The sequence below is a fragment of the Zea mays genome, chromosome 2 (assembly GCF_902167145.1).
Source record: "Zea mays cultivar B73 chromosome 2, Zm-B73-REFERENCE-NAM-5.0, whole genome shotgun sequence".
Lineage (NCBI taxonomy): Eukaryota > Viridiplantae > Streptophyta > Magnoliopsida > Poales > Poaceae > Zea > Zea mays.
Window position 1 is genome coordinate 6404635 of NC_050097.1, and position 18360 is coordinate 6422994.

At 46.9% G+C, this 18360-nt stretch overlaps 3 protein-coding genes across 11 annotated transcripts; 2 read left to right on the plus strand and 1 right to left on the minus strand.

Moving 5' to 3' along the window:
- The first annotated feature begins 2801 nt into the window (after nt 1-2801).
- LOC103645865 (transcription factor ILI1) lies at nt 2802-4162 on the plus strand. Its single transcript, XM_008670572.3, has 2 exons — nt 2802-3383; nt 3530-4162. The coding sequence occupies exons 1-2, from the start codon at nt 3222-3224 to the stop codon at nt 3680-3682; spliced, it is 315 nt and encodes a 104-aa protein (XP_008668794.1). The 5' UTR covers nt 2802-3221; the 3' UTR covers nt 3683-4162.
- Nucleotides 4163-8945: 4783 nt separating this feature from the next.
- On the plus strand, nt 8946-13537 carry LOC100193735 (uncharacterized). Of its 9 annotated transcripts, none has more exons than XM_008669004.3 (6): nt 9072-9407; nt 9698-9792; nt 10886-11005; nt 11300-11375; nt 11799-11912; nt 12766-13537. In XM_008669004.3, exons 3-6 carry the CDS (start codon nt 10890-10892, stop codon nt 13192-13194), a joined length of 735 nt encoding a protein of 244 aa, XP_008667226.1. In that variant the 5' UTR covers nt 9072-9407; nt 9698-9792; nt 10886-10889; the 3' UTR covers nt 13195-13537. The 9 variants fall into 9 exon arrangements, with proteins under 9 accessions (XP_023157212.1, XP_020403012.1, XP_008667224.1 ...); NM_001348775.1 differs by having other exon boundaries at nt 9118-9407; nt 9677-9792; nt 12766-13387; XM_035964541.1 differs by having other exon boundaries at nt 9276-9513; nt 9677-9792.
- Nucleotides 13538-13633: 96 nt separating this feature from the next.
- Nucleotides 13634-15334, minus strand: LOC100274193 (Glutaredoxin family protein). Its single transcript, NM_001148566.1, has one exon. It carries the CDS (start codon nt 15158-15160, stop codon nt 13886-13888), a length of 1275 nt encoding a protein of 424 aa, NP_001142038.1. The 5' UTR covers nt 15161-15334; the 3' UTR covers nt 13634-13885.
- Nucleotides 15335-18360: the final 3026 nt, after the last annotated feature.

Sequence of the window (18360 nt, forward strand, 5' to 3'; positions counted from 1 at the left end):
CACTGACGGCATCCCAGGCTGTGATGATTTCCCTGCACAGTTCGTTCACACCGGAGCAAAGCTAGCTAGGCCGCGCATTGGGTGAAAGGAGTGAGACAAACAAGGCGAAGCCGACCGGATCGAGCACCGCACCCTTTTTCTAGCTTTTGCACACACCACCTGCTGGCTGCTGCCGCATCACCCCCCGCGCGCGGTCTCAGTCGCCACTCGCTCGCCAGCGTGATTTGCGACCCCCGCCGACCACATCCTGGTGAGCTTGTCTCGTCGCCGTCGTCGCCGCCGTCCCTGTCGTCGGTAGCCGTATGCGTGCATGCATGGTTTCAGGTCGCCGTTCTGAAAAGTTTCTCGATCGACTCCGCCCCCATACTAAGGCGATGCCGATGCTGGCTGCTGGGTGCACTGCACACGCACTTATATAGCATTATTAGCACGCAATAATCAGAACTAGAGCGAGCGAGCTCGATTTCTCGCCCGTCCTTGGAGACCGCGAAGAATTAAATTAACGAGCATCTTGTTGACCCTTCAATAATGTGGTTTCGATAATTCCATTCCACACATGCATGATCAGGAGCGAGGACCATCTCATTCTCATCTGCTGGTGTGGTATCCAGTCTGCCGGTAGACGGACGGACGGACGGACGTACGTACGTCAGTACGTGTCCCTCAGATCGGAATCATTATACATAATAGAGCTGGTCAAACATATACATAATTGGATATGTCATATGTGTATGCATGCATGTATGTATATATATCATGATGATGCAGGGTAGTTGGTGGATTTCTATTCGCTTGACTGTTGCCCGGCACTGTTTCCGGCCGGCCGGGACAAGCTGATGAGTGATCCGACGTGTTTATATATAGCGAGTAGAGATCGATCATGCATGTGTGCATATTGTGCTAGCTGAGAGAGGTTTGCATTGGTTGTGACGACTACCTAGCTACATGTGTACGTGGTTCGACGCGGTTCATGTGCCACTATATATATAGGACCATATATTATGATCCACCATCGATCATCGGTCGCCCCCTGTGTGGCTTCTGTTCGTGACCAAACGGACTGTCCGGTCCTGATATCATTCGACACATGCGGGCTATATATGATAGAAGTTGCTCCTAACCTAATCACTAGATGCGTAAACAATAGTGTCGATTATCTCCAAGATTGGAGAAGCTTGTCATTAGGATGATTCTTCCTTGTTCAGTAATGGCAAGGAGCGCGGCACCCGCGCGCCGGCTACGAGACCAGACAGGGTCCTACATATGATTCTTCTTAATTTGTTCAGTAATGGAAAATAATCGAGCCACATCGTGACAGCCCATTAGTCGTGACGTATATCTGTGTCGGTACTACGAACCAGACACTGCACGGTCCTACACCGTGCCCGTAACGGCACTGTCACTTGCGTTCAGGCCATGCAAATATCCTATTTTTTTAGGACTGGATCTATTCCGACCCAACCCATTATTGAGACAACAGACAAACGTGAGTACAAATTTTCCAGCATCCCTAGATGTTCCCACTATTTACCGAGCAAATCATTTGTAAATAGTCATAAACACAGCGCGAGAAGTACTGATAAAAGTACCACAAAAACCCGCGACCACGTGCAGAAGCACGAGTAGCAGTACTGTGTGCTCAACGCCTCCGAATAAAGTAAAAAAAAATTATAGTCGTCATGTTTATTTTCTTTTTTGTTGTTAATCAATAAGGGCATGTACAACCTAGATACTGCTGCACGGTACTCCAAGTACAAGACACGACTAAAACACAACATAATATAGTGGTCGTGTCTAAAACATGTGTCTTACCATATTTATTGTACCAATCAGAGCATTCAATAAATTAAAGTGATCAATCAGCTAGTCTCCTGTCTCGAACATAGAGCTAAGACACTGTGTCTTCGTCAAGATACATGTCTTGAGTTTTTTTACATTCACCCCCCTAAACACACTCTAAGGCACAACTTAAGACACCCATTGTACATGCCCTAACTCCAGTACTCCACACTACTCCACTACGCTGAAAACGATGCTTCGATCGATTTCTGGCAGGAACCTGGTGATTTTTCTACCTCTATTTATATGTATATGATCATATCTACTCCCTTCATTCCTTAATATATGTCGTCCGTTAGCATAAATTTGAACTATTAGGCGATAAATAAAGAGAAACAGAGGTAGTATCTATCATGTTCAAGCCTTTAGTATGAATGCAATATACGTATATGTCGGGTCACGGGGAAGGGAAAAACTGGAAATATATTTATTTGTTTACCAGAGATTTTTGAAGCGAGAATACTGGTACGATTTGTGCTCGTCAACAAAAAACAATTTGTGATTAAGAAATAGACAAGATTCTGCTTGCTACAGACGACTAATTAATCTATTGGATCGGGTTCAGAGATCGATGCCCTGCCCCCGCCCCGCCGCTGGTGCTGCATGCAACTATGCAGATCCGGGCGGTGGAGCCACACAGCGCGCAGATATAGAAAACCCACACATAGTACGGACAAATCCAGAGGCCACAATAATACAAGTACAGAAAACCAGCAAGGCAGCAACACTTGGACGTAGTTTAGCTCACGAAAATGTAAAGTAAATAGTAATAATAATAATTCACATTGGTAACAAATTTAAATAGAACGGTTTTACTTTTTAGTGTGCTATCTTATTTAGTTACAGTTGAACTTAACATGTTTTAACATTATCGGTTACCGTTTGCGTTATAAAAATACCAACCAAACAGGACATTAGTTGCTGCAAGCTAAAGCTCAAGCTCCATGCTCGCGCAGTCGCAGGCAGCCTCGCCATGCATGCATCATCCGCCACTCCGTTTCAGCAGCGGCCTCCATACGACCATATCCCGCCACTCCACGCAGTGACGCAGACAGTACGCTCTCGCTTTCTCCCTCCGGCCGCCCAGCCTGCCCCCTTCGGCCCTTCAACTCACCCCGATATTGCTTCTTCGGATCCATCACTCGCGCGGCCATCTCCTCATTATATATAGCAGCTTTCACTCTGCTCCATCTGCAACCGCCACTGATCACCTGCCTTAAAGCAGTCTATTTTGTCTACTCGCCGAGCTCTCTCGCTCTTCTTCTAGCTACCGCATGCGTACCACCTGCAAGCTCTGCTACTCGATCAGCTAGGCAGCTAGGTAGCTAGCTCCGATCCACATATATAAAAATCAGATCGCACAGCTACTAGCGGCAACCGACATGTCCAGCGGCCGGAGGTCGTCACGCACGCGGCGTGCGGGGAGCAGCTCGCTGTCGTCGTCGACGTCGAGGTCCATCTCGGAGGACCAGATCTCCGAGCTCCTGTCCAAGCTTCAGGCGCTGCTCCCGGAGTCTCAAGCTCGCAATGGCGGCGCACATAGGGTAAGCACACTGACCGCGAGCACTCCGATGTACGTAGTACTAGTGCAGCCGGTCGCCAGCAATTTGTTTGCTCGTCGTCGTACGTAGACCGACATAAGCAGCTACTAGCTAGCTGAAGCTCACATGGACAAGGGCGAATAATGCAGGGGTCGGCGGCGAGGGTGCTGCAGGACACGTGCAGCTACATCAGGAGCCTGCACCAGGAGGTGGACAACCTCAGCGAGACGCTGGCCGAGCTGCTCGCCTCCGCCGATGTCACCAGCGACCAGGCCGCCGTCATCAGGAGCCTGCTCATGTGACCAACGCACCCCGGCCGGAAAAGAAGAGAGAGAGAGAGAGAGAGAGAGAGATAGAGAGGCAAGCTTCCGGTGAGAGCGCATGCGTGCGTGCACGGCTGTTAATTAGATCTCAGGCGTGCTGCATGCCTAGCTTAATTATCTATACTATACCCGTACTTTGATTTGCAACTGCTCATTAGCTGCCCTGCCGCTGTCTGTCTAGTAGTACTAGTACTGTGCCCAAGGATTATTAGTAGCTGGTGAGCTAGCTATATATGCATGCTTAGTAGCAGCCGTAGTAGTGACTAGTGAGCAAATTCTTGTACTTTGATGTAAGCTTGCACTGTGTGGTCATCGTCTCTGCTCTGCTTTGTTTGCGATCGGTGTTTGGCTGTTAATCCAAGCTAGCTAGCTGGATGTGTGTGAGAGGTTTTTGCAAATAATGGTGGGAGATGGATGGATGGATGGATGGGCAGACAAAGCATCAGAGGTTCAATATATTATCTGAAAGATACTACTACTCCCTCCGTTTCTTTTTATTAGTCGCTGGATAGTGCAATTTTGTACTATCTAGCGACTAATAAAAAGAAACGGAGGGAGTACTAATTAATACTGCTACATACCACTACAACGACTAGTCCATGCTAGAGAGGGGTTCATGTTGATATGTACTTTGAGATGCCTAGTTGGCTTTGTTTAATGAAGTGGCGCTTTTACTTAAGCTACTAGTAGTAAGTACGTACTTAGCTCCAAGATGCTTGATGGGTTGTTTTCCCTGATGATGGCCCGCACACAATCATGATCATTGCAACTCTTGGACGTGCTTGTGTGTAGTTTGTCGTGCCCTGTGTTTTAGCTGACTTTGGAGTTTACGGGGGGGAGATCGGTGCCTTTGTCATCGATTAACTCATTTGGACGTATGTACTCGTGAAAATGAAGTTTCCCAAGTAAATGGATGTTTTCCTCTTTATATAAAACATGCATACTGCTGCTGTGTGCAACAACTGTGACTGTCATTTATCAAGTCCGATTCCTCCATGCATGTACGTGTGCACGAAGATTCAAAAGAATCACGTACGTCCTTTCTCATCGATCGGTACCTGATATTAGTTCATATTGATCTATCCTGGCCCCTAACGATTTTTTGTAACTTTTAGTTCTTCCTTACACAAATAACTTCAATAGTTTTTGTTCATTTGTTTAGGTTCATACCCGATTGAGTTCAAGTTTAGTTCCACACTAAATATTTGTGATACAGGTTCGTGACAAAAAAAATGTGGTAAAAATGTTAAAACAGGAAAATATAGTTCATGCGGACTCAACTCAGTCGAGTACGTACGTCGTACGTCCTGCACCTGATGCAGATGTGGATGCATGGACCATGCATGCATATAATGATCATGTTATCTAAGTGGGGCGACAGGAGGCAGGAAATCAAAGATACACCGTACGGCCATGACTGCAACCGTGCAACTAATTTTTTTGTAACAGTACCTAATCGGCGGCCAAATTAAGCCCTGCTTTGCCGCCTGATTAGTGCCATGCGGCAGATCGGTTGCAGAACAACAGGGACATCACATCACTCACCGTCCATCTTTTCTCCTCCCCTTTGGCCCATGATGTCGTCGGGGATGCAAATGTCGCTGCAGCCAACGAGCTAGCTCTCCTTGCTAATCTCCATGGATCCATGGATTCCATGCCCTTCCTCCTCTCACCGTTGTTGCCTTCCCTCAAAATCGAAAACCTACGTTCGCATCAAACAGCTGCATATTTGGATTATTCAGAGGAAAATGAGGCGAAAGTATAGTAAATTTGGCTCTATTTAAAACTTAAAACAAATACAAATCCATATTTATAAAACCATACTTTTTTTTCCCAAAGCACTACTAAGCCTAAAACGATCCAATTAATAGATTATTTTGGTTATATAGACACTCTAGATATTTTAGTTAAAATAGATTATTCTAGCATTACAAAGGAAGTGCTTTTTCCCCCCCTCTGAACTCGCCGGCACATGGGCTCTCCGCTCTTCGACTGGGCAGCAGAGAGGCGAGGCTCGTCCTGGGCGAACTGAACTGTGGCTGGGAATCTGCCTCCTCACCTCGATGACGCACGCACCCAAGCTTTTCGGACCACAGCACTAACCGACTAACCGCTGCTAGTGCTAGCTAAGTAGCTAAGATGGTAGTACTAGTCAATATACAGGAGCACATATATCTTATCACAAACGTATAAATAGGATGAAATAAAATATCAAATGTGAGACCTGTCGATCAAGATATCGGATATTAAGTTAGCAACGGTTTACTAGAGCTGATTGTCACAACCACCACATGGTCTAGATCTGTAAACCTGGTAATGGGCCCATATAAAATAGGTTCATTTAAACTTCATTTCCTCCTGTATATTGACTATCACGCCTTTTACTATCACGTTAGCAACGGTTTACTAAACCTATTTTATAAAATAGGTTTTTTTTGCATATATATATATAAAATAGGTTTTTGTGCTATACGGTCTAGATCTGTAAACCTGGTAATGAAGCTTGCCCAGGATCGAGCTACCTTCAAATATAACGGCAAGGAGGCTACGAAAGAGGGCATGATAAATATCCTGTTCCTAATTAAGTGCTGGATTAATTAGTTTGAGCAACGGAACTCTGTTGACTGAGAAATGAAAGGAGGAAGGTAGACTCTGCGCTTTTGGTGACATGATAGAAGAGAAGAATAGACAGGCAGACAAGAGCTTGGTTTGGTGGGGGGAGAAGAGAGACCGCGGACAGAGACGACACGAATTCCGTGTGCGGACAAGCATGTGTACCGTGTTGGGCCACGCGATCCCTCCTCCTGGGGCCTGGTGCTGGGCCTGGGCCTTCTCGATATCGCGGTCTCCCTGGACTTGTTCCGATTCGGTCCACACGTTGCAATGATCAGCTCGCGCCCGGCCGACGACGTACGGCCGCCGATCCATCCGGAGTTCCGGACTCCACGGCAGACCGGCCGGCACCCACGACGCAGCTCGAGACCGCAACTCAATGGCTGACTTGGCTGCAGCTGCCCTAGCTGCTACCTGCAGTATACCACCGCTAGCTCCTTAGTAGGCCGGCCGGCGCCGGCTGGGACACGTACGAGGCGCTTACTACGTACGTACGTACCATGCATCAGGGTTTGTAGGGGCTAGCTACATGTGATGATGAGGTCGACGTACGTACGACGACCAAATGTACGTACGCGAACGACAGGCCACCAAACGCGTACCAACACATTCTGCATTTATATGCATGCATGGCGCGCAGGCAGGCAGGCACGCGTCCGATCGACTCCCGCCGGACAGGCGATCGAGAGCTCCTCGTCCGTTGGATGCAAATACTACTATTTTAGTCTTAGGTCAGGTACTCTTGAATTATATCATATATCATCCGGCCGGCCGGCAAAGAGCATCACATATTTGGCACATATGCATACGTGATTTGTGGTACCTAGCGAGAGCGTGAGTGTGTACGTGTCTGTACCTCCACTCTCTTGGCGCGACACCACTGCACCCGGCCGACCAGACGATCGTGATGAATCAATCTAGCTATAAGTAGTAGTCTCAGTATCATAAATGCATGGCCACCTGATTGATTGTTGATTCTTTTCTTTTTTCTTAAAAAAAAAAAGACGGACCACATGCAGGAAGAGGATAGATAGAGGAAGTATACCAGCAGGCGGTGCCTAGGTTAGATATGCACGTCATCCGTACCGACGAAACGACTGGAGCTTCAATTCGTTTTGGCTACATATATATGTACCAGTACGGCAGTACCAGATAGTATGATGAAGCAACAATTTAGGCTTTACATAAATGGGCTGTCTTCGGCTCAGCAGTCATTCCATAATCCTGTCAATCGGGTGGCCCGTCTCCATCCATCTCTTCCCCTTTTTTTAAACGCTGACGATGACTGCTGGCTGCTGCACCCCCTTCCTCCTCGTGACCACGCTGCATGCATGGCTGATGGCTCCCGGCCCTCAGCTCGGCCACCACTGCATGTATGCATAGCCGCCGCGGCGTCGCCTCTCCCTCTCGCGCGCGCGTATAGATGCATCAGACCACGGGCCGTGCTGTTGTCGGAGCGAGCCGTCCATCCCATCGGAAAACAGCATAGCAATCGATCATGCATGTCCAAATACGCCACGTGCATCTGCATACGCGCTCCGGATAGTTAAATGAGGATTTGGGAGGGCCCTTAATCAGGTTTTTTTTAGTGGTGTGTTGAGGTATTAATTGTCTTGTTTCAGTATTTATTTGGATCCATGTTGGTGTCGTTCCTTTTGTTGTTCTGAGTCGTGGTTCGTATAATTAACCCTTTATTTTTTTCGCCGTCGTCTGATAAAAATTACAGCAAAGTCGCCCCAGGCCCATTGTTAATCATGTAATGTAAGCGTGACCTTTATTTTTTTTGGTTGATTTTTGCTAGTAAACGTAGTCATCCTTCGACACTTATTTAATCTGTGCTTCAATTATAAAGACTTACCTTTTCTATCTTAATAAATAACTGTAAGAGCATAACTATCTAAAAATACTAAAATATTTCGTAATTTATTTGAGATAGAGGAAATCGTAAATAGTTACCTCTGTCCCATTCCCGGCTGGCGGCAATGGCTTATGATTACGCTATACGTCGTGCCAGTGTACCACGCAGACACAGATAGAGTCATCATATAGCTACTAGGCAGTAGGCACAGCCACCGAGCCATGTGCATCGCAGATCCGGCCCGGGAAATAGCCCACGTGGAGACGCCGCCATCCACGCACGTTACGTCGATCGGTCGCGCCCAGATTAATTACGTACAACATGCGGCGATCTCACGCACGCCGCCCACCGCGCATTCCATTCAAAAAGACGGAGCGCCAAGAGACCGTGGAATGAAACATTTTCGAATTCTCATACAAGACGAAAAATTTTAATCACGACCGTAGTGTATGAAGAGAGCTCTGAGATGTAAATTTTTAGTAGGGAATGTCGTGCGTGTTCTTCGACGGGTAGGTATGAACCTCATCATTCACTAGGTGAAGAGTTTATGTTTATATATCTATTAGTCGAAGGAACTATTAGGGACATCAGTGTACATAACTCCACGTGTCTGGTTTTTGTAACGAATCATACGAAGGCTTCTGAAACTCATCAAGGCCCAGGTTTCTTTAGCAGCCCATAGCCGGCCCATACCAGAAGAGAGCCACTTTCCTTTCACGAGCCCATGAAATCCAACCACAACTGCTACCCGAGGCGCCGACACCGCCCGTACCCGACCAAAGCGCTTGGGAGTCTGACCCGTGGCCCAATAGTCCACTAACCTGTCCCACGGTCCCACCCAGTCGCAACCTGATCCCTATTCCGATCTCGAGGACGCCACGCCACGCCACGCCACGCTCCCGTCCTCTCCGCTGGCCTCGTGCCCCCTCGTCCCAACTCCCAACTGCCGATGGGGAAGGAGCAATCCGGTGTGCGCGCGCGGGCGCGGAAGTGAACCCCGGTTGAGTAGTAGGTGGGAGATCGAGGTCGCGCCCTTGCCCCACACGCCACTAAAGGCCGCGCCGACGGGCTCATCAGACGCTTTGGAGTTTGGACGGGCTCGCCTCGGCCGCTCTGGCGCTTGTGCGGTGGGTGAAGCGCGGGTGCTGGTGCGGGAAGCCTCGCCAGACCTAGCGCTGCCGACTGCCGAGCTGGGTGCGGGCGCGAGGAGTCGACGGGAAGACAAGGGTGAGGGTGAGGCTCCTTCTCTTCTCGCCTTGCCCTGAATTGCTGTCATTTTTGGTTCATTTGCGCTTGCTTCGGTGGTGATTTGTCGCCGACGCGTCCGGATTCTGTGTCGGTGCGTTTCTTACGGTGTCTGTGATATGGCTGCGACTTTTTCCCTTCCTGTTTTGAGTTACGTTTTCCGGTTGCATAATCTGTAACCCTTTATCCACTCTATTTTCTCCATTTTGTCTTCTACGTGGTATATCAGATCAGCTGTTTGCTACTAACATTTACAGGAAAATTGTGATTATTTAAAGGTTCGTCCGTTCGTGTATATATGACGCTAAGTTTAGTTGCTGAGGATACGAAGCCTGCTGGATGAATGAGTAAGGGCTTTGTGAACAAACATATGGTGAGTGGTTGGGTTCTGAAAAATAAAAACAAGTGGCACTACGAGGGAACAACCGGTATTGTAGAAGCTGTAGTCGGTTTACTGAAATGCTACTGCACTTGATAATTGTAACTCCTCCGGATTCATAATATTCCTACAGTGGTATTTGGGCAATCATTTCCGTGTTAGCCGCAAGTATTGCTGTCAGGACACAGTACCAAGTTTCTGCTAGTTCCTCTTCATTTGAATTTTGAAACCTCTACACTTTAGTTTTCATGCCTTATTTATTTTCGGGCTACTTAGGGAACCAATCTTGCCTCAGCATTGATATTGTAAACATAATTTCTCCTTGATAGCACCTTATAACTGCTTCATACCGTCATACGTTCATGGAATTGAATAATTAACAATGATGTTGATTTCTGTTCTGTAACATGGCCATGTATCATAAGTCGGTCATAGTGAAATTCACACTTTAGTATTCAATGCCCAGCCTGAAAGGAAAAAAAAAGAAGATAATGTACTGTTAAGGAGATGAAAATATACAGCAGGTCACCTTGTGCTTTTATATTATTTGCACTGAACTGTATATACTGGTGATGCTATCACTGCATGCCTAGTTTTGTAAAGATTGTATTAGCTAAATAGACATATGGACATTTCAGTGGCCCAACTAATGTGTGTGTGATATATCCTTTTTGTTTCATTGCTATTGACTTTGTGTAACTATTTTCTACTTCTACTAGAAAGCAACATATATTTATTTAAAATTTTAATTCTGACGCTGGCTTAAAAAAACTCGACTTGCGGGGTAAGACAACCCCCAGACATTGTATTAAGAAGACCTTTTTCACACAGGTCGTGAATCCCACGAACCCCTGCTGATGCTGACTTTACACCAAATTATTCTTTAGGATAATAGCTATAGACAGGATACAATAAGGTCAACCAAAAGGTTCTTTCCAATGAGATACACAAGGAGAAACTACTTGGTGCTTGTAATGATGTTACATATCCCACTGACTAAAGTCGGAAACTACTGTGCCTGTCCAATTTCACACGTATATCACAGGAAATACTTAAATTTTGACCTTTTCTGTTTGATGACTTCCAGAATTATGAGTGAAACAGGGCACACTGTACAAGTCACTAACCTCTCGAGCAGAGTATCTGAAAGTGATCTTCATGAGTTCTTTTCGTTCTCTGGTCCTATTGAGCATATAGAACTTATCAGGTAGTGTTTTTTTACTCACTATCTTTTCAGAGAAATAAAATTTTATTTGTCTCACCTTTCATAGTAGATAAATGGCATCTTAACTTTCTTCACAGAAAAGGATAATTGTTATCCGTGGCATATCCTGTCCACTCAAACATTCTAGTTAAAAATATCTGGTCTACATTCACCATGCTTGTTATACATTTACCTCATAGAATGATCTTATCTTTGGAGTACCCTGGCTCACAATTCAAAATTTTGTTTTATGACACGCCCTTGTCATCAATTTTATGGTGAATTTAAACACTACAGATCAGAAGGATACGGTGCCACTGCTTATGTGACATTCAAGGAACGCTTTGCCTTGGAAACTGCAGTATTGCTCAGTGTAAGTTGTCTTTTTTTGGAAACAATGTTTTCCACACAAATTAAATGTAGCACCCTTGATGTGCCTGATACCCATGATGGCTTCATGTCATGTTCTCTAAGTCGACTTACTGATAAAATGATTTTCCTATAAAGCAAGAAAGTTCTTGAGCCTCTCTTTAGTGTGTACATCATTCAGAGCAAAAATTCTTTTAGAAGAAGTTTCTCCTTCTAAATCGAAGAGGCCCAAAAGCTTTATGTACACATGCAATTTTACATGTGACGCCCTGTTTACCTTTACCCAGACTATCTCAATTCTTAAATGGATTTTGAGCTGGTCGTATACTTTGCCGAACCACTTTGTCAACAAGTCTCCTGGGTAGCAAGTACCTTGTTGACTTGGTTGTTTTTGTTGTGCTTTGACAACACTTTGCATCTTTGATAGGGGGCTACTATTGTGGATCAGCCAGTATGCATAACCTATTGGGGACAACCTGAGGGAACTTTTAATTTCTGGGACAGGCCAACTTGGGAGGTTGAAGAGGAAATCGAATACAGGGTATGCATCTCTCTGTTCTACTAATTTTCTGCATAGTTAATAGCAGTCAACTAGGACAAGGAAGCATTTTTGTACATATAGTTCATTTCTGCCTTGATCAACCAGTTTTCTCAGTATATGACAATTAATTGGATTGACGTTGGCGAAAGGGCCTCTAGCCTAGTGGTTAACGACTTCCGAATAGCACCTCCAAGTCTTGGATTCGATCCCTCTCGGAGGCGAATTTTCAGGCTTGGTTAAAAAATCCTCTCGCTATGTCCATCCGCTTTCGGGTTACTATGCCCTGTGCGCCACCCTTCGGTTGGGCCGTTGCAGAGTGGACGGTTGACGCCGGCCTGTTAGTGATGGGAGGCCAGGGTTTGGGGATTTTCTCAGCCGGGACTATTGTTTCGGTCTCTTCTTAATATAATACCGGGAGGACAGTCTTTCCCTCCCCGGCCGATAAAAAAATTAGATTGGCGTTGAAGCAAATTATCTCTAGTCACACACATGATTTGCATCACACCAATCATGATAATTAAACTGCTTGGAGTGCGTCCTTGCTGTTGATAAGCACATATGCTCTTTTGCATAAGTCACAATATAACTTTTTTGGCCATGTAACTTACCACCTCACCTGGTTATGCTAATCTTTCTGTTACATAACTGATGAGTTAAAATGTGGGTTTCACACTTTAGAGATGCACAGTGATGAGAACTGAGGAAAAAAGAAGGAAGCTTATCTCATTCCAACATGGGTATTTTAAGATATACTAGTCTAAATTCTCAAAATAATCCTCTTTGATGTCTGACGAGGAATTCACTCTCCCAATCCCAAATGCTGGGCTGATGTATAATTTTTTTTTATGAACAGAACTACCAAACATGCCAGTACAACACTACTCCGCAGGAAGCTTTTACAGTGGCTCAAGATATCATGAAGACGATGCTAGAAAAGGGGTACGTGCTCAGCAAGGATGCTTTGGCTAAGGCTAGAGCCTTTGATGAGTCCTATGGATTAACAGCTGCAGCAGCAGCCAGGGCTGCAGAGCTGAGCAAGAGAATTGGTTTAACTGATAGGGTCAATGCTGGTGTTGGTGCAATGCGATCAGTCGATGAGACATATCGCGTAAGAGAGACAACCAAGACGGTTGCTACTGCCACTGGAAGAACGGCAGCAAAGGTGGTAAATGGCATCGTCACCAGCAGCTACTTCTCTGCAGGAGCCATGATCTTGTCTGATGCTCTTACTAGGGCTGCCAAGGCCGCGGCAGATCTGGCCGCTCATGGTAGGCAGAATTAAGTGAAAAATAGACATAAAGTTCATCCTTGCAGTTACTAAACATGAGGACGAACACCTTCAAGTGATGTTGCTTGATGTATATTTATGACACAACAGTGTCGTAAATTAAAAGGAGACGATCACTGCGTTTGGAACAAATTGTTTGCTCTGATAAGTTTGATTATTGCAAATGTAGTCAAGTGATCGTGCAGTCATGTTTCGGACTTCCTGCGCATTTCATATTCGCGCATTGCTGTTGAGTATCTGGAGAATCAAAGCAACTGTTCTCCCCTAGACAAGTGTTGTATTACGAATATAATATCCCTGATTCCAGAGCAAAAAAAAAATCATCCTTTTTTCAACAGTTTTATAGGACCTTCTACAGATTGAGCAGTTTCTCTTGAATTTCATTTATTTTCACACATGGAAAACAGTATTGGCACTAGGTACGTTTTTTTTTCCTCGAACGACATGACATTTCATTTAAGAAAGAGGAAACATTACAGCACGAGGGTAGGCATGAAGTCCTCCCTCTCCAATCCACTAATGTAGATTACATACGGCCACACGTCAAAAAAAAATGCTTGCACGGAATTATTATAAGGATCATGTTCCTACCAAAAATATGCTATAATGCTCTCCATTCTGTACAAACTACAAAGTACATACCAAAAACAACTAATCTACCATTGCGCACGCGGTAGTACAAGCATCAGCAGCAACAAACGGGGCATCTTACGAGGCCATTTTCATTACAATCGGGACACCGCCGGAACTCGCCGACGTCGTGATACTGATACATGTCGTCCGCGTCGTCGTCCTCGACGAAGACCTTGCAGCTTCCGTAGCACGTCTCGCACGGCACGAACCGGACGTCGCCGCAGGCGGCGCACGCCTCCATGTACCCGAGCTTCCGCGAGGGCGCGGCCTCGCACCCCTCCAGCACTCGCCCGAGCTCGCCCGCCTCGTGCAGGAAGTGCACGTCTTCGGCGCCGCCGAGGTACCGGCCGTCGACGAACACGCGCGGGAGCGCGGCGGCTGCGAACCCGGGCCCGAGGAGCTCCGCGAGCTCGGCCTTGAAGACGGCGTGCATGGAGACGTCGCGCTCGTCCAGGCGCACGCCGTAGCTGCGCAGGATGCTGCGCACGGCGCAACAGTCCACGAACGTCTTGCGCACGCCGCGGAGGCTCGTGTAGTACACCACCGCCTTCCGCTCGCCTCCCGGCGGCCACCGGGACGACACCTTGGCGTCGCGGCCCTTGCTTCCCCTCCGTTCGATCTTCTCTTGGAACGCGATGATGCGGGCACGGACAAGGCCGGAAAGCTCCGGCATGTTGCCGGTGGCCGGCGACGTTGGCATGTCACATGCATCCGCGCCCTTCCGCTCCTGCTCCCTGGGCGTCTCGGTATCGGCTTCGGCGGACGAGACAACATGCTCTGGCGATGGCGCCGTGGCCTCTAGAGCATCCCGGAATCCGGACAGTACCTCAGGGTCGAAGTCTAAGGCGACGGGCATGTCCATGTCGGCCTGCATCCACTCCGGCAGCGGCGGCGCCTCCAAGCCCAACTCCTGCGGCAACTCATTGAGTAGCGAACACCTGTACGTGGCGCGCGGTGTCGGCGCGTCGTCCTCGAGCCCCGCCATGAGCTCCCATGCGTTGATCACCTCGGGCTCGTTGGGCGGCGTCAGCGTCGGCGTGCGGGGCTTCAGGGACCGCTTCGCCGCGTCGTCGCCGAGGAGCACCGCGTCCGCGGCATGGTCGTTGTCGCTCTTCATCAAATCCTCCACCGACAGCGTCGCGTGCCTGCACGAGCTGGAGTGACGGGCGCTGCTGCCGGCGAGGCCGAGGTTGCCGAGCATCGACACGGTCTTCAGCCGCAGCCGCTGGCGGTCGACAGAGGGTAGCGAGAAGCTCCGGCGCGGGGGGGCGCCGGCGCCGGTCCGCACCATGTCGCGGCGCGCCTCGGTGGAGGTTGCGCACCCCATCGCCGGGTCACGTCGCGACGGCGCGGGTGTGCGCTAGCCTGCCGCCTGCGTCCCCGCGTGTTCAACTGCTCAAGCCTCAAGCACGCGTGGCTCGATCAACGGCACCAAAAATCCACAATGCAGTTGGAACCAAAGGATCCAGTGCTCTCGAAGCTGGATAATGGCGAGGCCAAGAATGGGGTTCCTGGAGGTGCAGAAACCTGAAGGTGATGCGGTTTTCAAGGAAGAAAGGGATCCAACAGTTTGGCTTAGCTTAATTAGTCCATGATGAAACGGCGGAAAACAAGAACGGAGCTGACAAAAATAGGAGGTAAATCCAGAAAGGCCAGCTGACGGCCATGACTTCTTTAATTTCTAGCTTTTTTTTTTGGTATTATTGAAGCGTTGAATATAGCTTGCTGGAGATGGTGTGCACGACGGAGACAATTTCATTTATTTATAGAAAAAAATGAAATAAATGAAACTGACAAAATGAAGAAAAGAGTTATTTATAATGCTACAAATAATATCTCTATGTACTAACTGACATCGATTAAATGAGATGATATAAACGTATGCTTCCTTTAAAATTGAAAAGAAAATAAATGAGGTATTGATAAAAACACTTTGTGGACTAGATTTATCAACCATACATCATCAAAGGGACATCAGTTTGTTCCGGTTGCTATAGTCATTAAATTGACTGAAGTCGTTACCTTGAAAAACATGACACATAAGGAGGTAATTGAGTTCGTAATTGGATATATTATTCACAGATTCGATATTCCCCAAACATTAACTATAGAATAGGGGCTTCTTTTATGTCAAAAGAGGTACGAGAGTTTGCTGAATCCTATAAATTAAATTACTCAACTCATCCCTATATTATGTTGAGGCCAATGGGTAGGCCGAGTCAAGCAATAGGACATTGATTAGCCTTATTAAGAAGAAGATATATGATCATCCCAGGTGTTGGCATGAGGTTTTGTTTGAGACTATAAGATCGTAGGATATCTAAACGTTGTGCTATTAAAGTCTCTCCGTTTGAGCTTATGTATGGTCAAGAAGCTATTTTGCCTATGGAAATGAATTTGAATGTCATTAGGTTTGCTAGACAAAATGATATAACTGCTAGTGAATATCATGATCTAATGATGGATAATATTGATGAGGTGATCGACAAAGGGTTGATAGCTTTGAAGGGGATTGAGAAAGACAAACTTACAGTTGTCAAGACCTACAATAAGGTAAAGGCTAAGTCATTTTAGGTTGGGGATCTAGTATGGAAGAAGATCTTACTATTGAAGACCAAGGACGGTAAGTTTGGCAAATAGTCTCCAAGCTGACAATGTCCTTATAGATCACATAAGCTGTCGTGGTTTCGGAAAACCAGAGGACAATAAGATTTGTGTTTGGAGGGAAAGTTAGCGTGGACTCACTCCGAATGGTGAGCCACTAGGATTCAAGCGATGGGTGTTACACAGTGGGTTATACTGGTTCAGGTTTACGCCCTAGTCCAGTATAGTGCTGATCGTAATATTTGTAAGGAAAATGGACCCCGGGCCATTTGGCTAATTGAGTTTTGGTGTTTGATGAACAACATAATCCGTGAACTAATAAGTTTTCTAGTGTTTATGTTTGTAGTTCACAGGATGCAAGATTTACTTGGACTAAGGAATTGAGGAAAGCAACACCTCAAAAGAAGACATTAAGAAGATTCAAGAAAAGTCCAAGTGTGATGCTGTGGACTATCTGTGCGAGGCGCACCGGACTGTCCGGTGCCCTCACGCCGGACTGTCCGGTGCACCAGGGAACTCCAGCCCAACGGCTAGTTCTAGGTAGCACCCGAAGAGAAGACCACTGGACTGTCCGGTGTGAGCACCAGACTGTCCGGTGTGGAAAAGCCTGCGGCACCAACGGTCACCTACTCTGACAGGACAACGGCTAGGCGCACCGGACAGGCTACAGTGCGCTGTCCGGTGCACCACCGGACTGTCCGGTGTGCCGCAGAGAACTGCAGCTTTTCTTCAACGACTATTTTAGAGTTGGGGCCTATATATACTTCACCCAACCGACCATTTGAAGGTGTGGGATCCCAAGCAACATACCAAGGCATATAGTGCACATTTCCAAGAGCTCAAACACCCAAGTGCTTAATAGAATCACTCGGTGATTAGCGTAGGTGCTTTGCGAAGTGCTTAGGTTAGTTAGACCGCTTTAGCGCTTGCTCTAGGTGAACCCTAGTTAGTTGAGTGAGTTTAGACAAATCACACAACCCCTCGGCTCTTGCGTGAGTCGTTGTAATTGTACCGAGTGGGGCGAGAGTCTTGCGAGACCGTGACAACCGCGTTTGTGTCACGGCCGCCACCGTGTACCGGAGGGAACGAGGCCCGCGGTGTTTCGGCCGGAAGCTCGATAGTGGAGATGGCGGGGAGCGTCCGAGAGGAGCCGGAAGCGGAGCACCACTTGCGCGTGGAGAAGGCCCGCAGCTCTCTACAGAGTTACTCGACCGCGGTGCTTGGCCCTCGCGTGGGCTTCCCTTTGCGTAGGGGCACCAACGAGGATTAGTCGGGACCTTGCGTGGTTCCGGATACCTCAGTAAAAATACCGGCGTCATCCATGAGAGTTTGCTTCTCTACTTTGCTCTTTAAGTTTCCGCATTTATATTAAGCATTTAAGTTTCAATCTAGTATTCATACTTATTTAGTGTAGATTGAAACTTAGCCTTTGCGGTAGAGATAGCAACACTTAGACAAAACCTTGTTTGCACATTCTAGTTTGATTATTTGTATAGGTTTTGCTCTAGGGATTTATTTGTGGCCTAGTTTAGTAAAAGTTTTAGAAGTCCTAATTCACCCCCCCTCTAAGGCGTCACCCGTTTCCTACAAGTGGTATCAGAGCCCGGTTTGGTTCATTTGAAACGCTTTAGCTTCACCGCCAAAAGAGCCGACACTTTTTAGAGGAAGGAATAGATACCCATAGGCCACCACACTTCGACGACACTAACTTCCCATATTATAGTGCTAGAATGGCTTGTTACCTAGAGGCCGTTGATCTAGGTGTTTGGAGAGTCACTCGTGACGGGATGAAACCCCTCAAGAATCCCGAGAAACCCACCACAAGTGAGGAAAAAGAAATTCATTTAAATGCTAGAGCCAAAAATTGCTTGTATGAATCTCTTAGCATGGATATTTTTAATCAAGTATTTACCTTGAAAACTG

Bases quoted from the DNA above. Each gene is read 5' to 3' on its own strand.
- LOC100193735 (XM_008669002.4), top strand. From the start codon at position 10,890: ATGAGTGAAACAGGGCACACTGTACAAGTCACTAACCTCTCGAGCAGA. The intron at 11,006-11,299 runs GTAGTGTTTTTT...TAAACACTACAG, and splicing joins GAGCATATAGAACTTATCAG to ATCAGAAGGATACGGTGCCA. The intron at 11,913-12,765 runs GTATGCATCTCT...TTTTATGAACAG, and splicing joins AAGAGGAAATCGAATACAGG to AACTACCAAACATGCCAGTA.
- LOC100274193 (NM_001148566.1), bottom strand. From the start codon at position 15,160: ATGGGGTGCGCAACCTCCACCGAGGCGCGCCGCGACATGGTGCGGACC.
- LOC103645865 (XM_008670572.3), top strand. From the start codon at position 3,222: ATGTCCAGCGGCCGGAGGTCGTCACGCACGCGGCGTGCGGGGAGCAGC. The intron at 3,384-3,529 runs GTAAGCACACTG...CGAATAATGCAG, and splicing joins GCAATGGCGGCGCACATAGG to GGGTCGGCGGCGAGGGTGCT.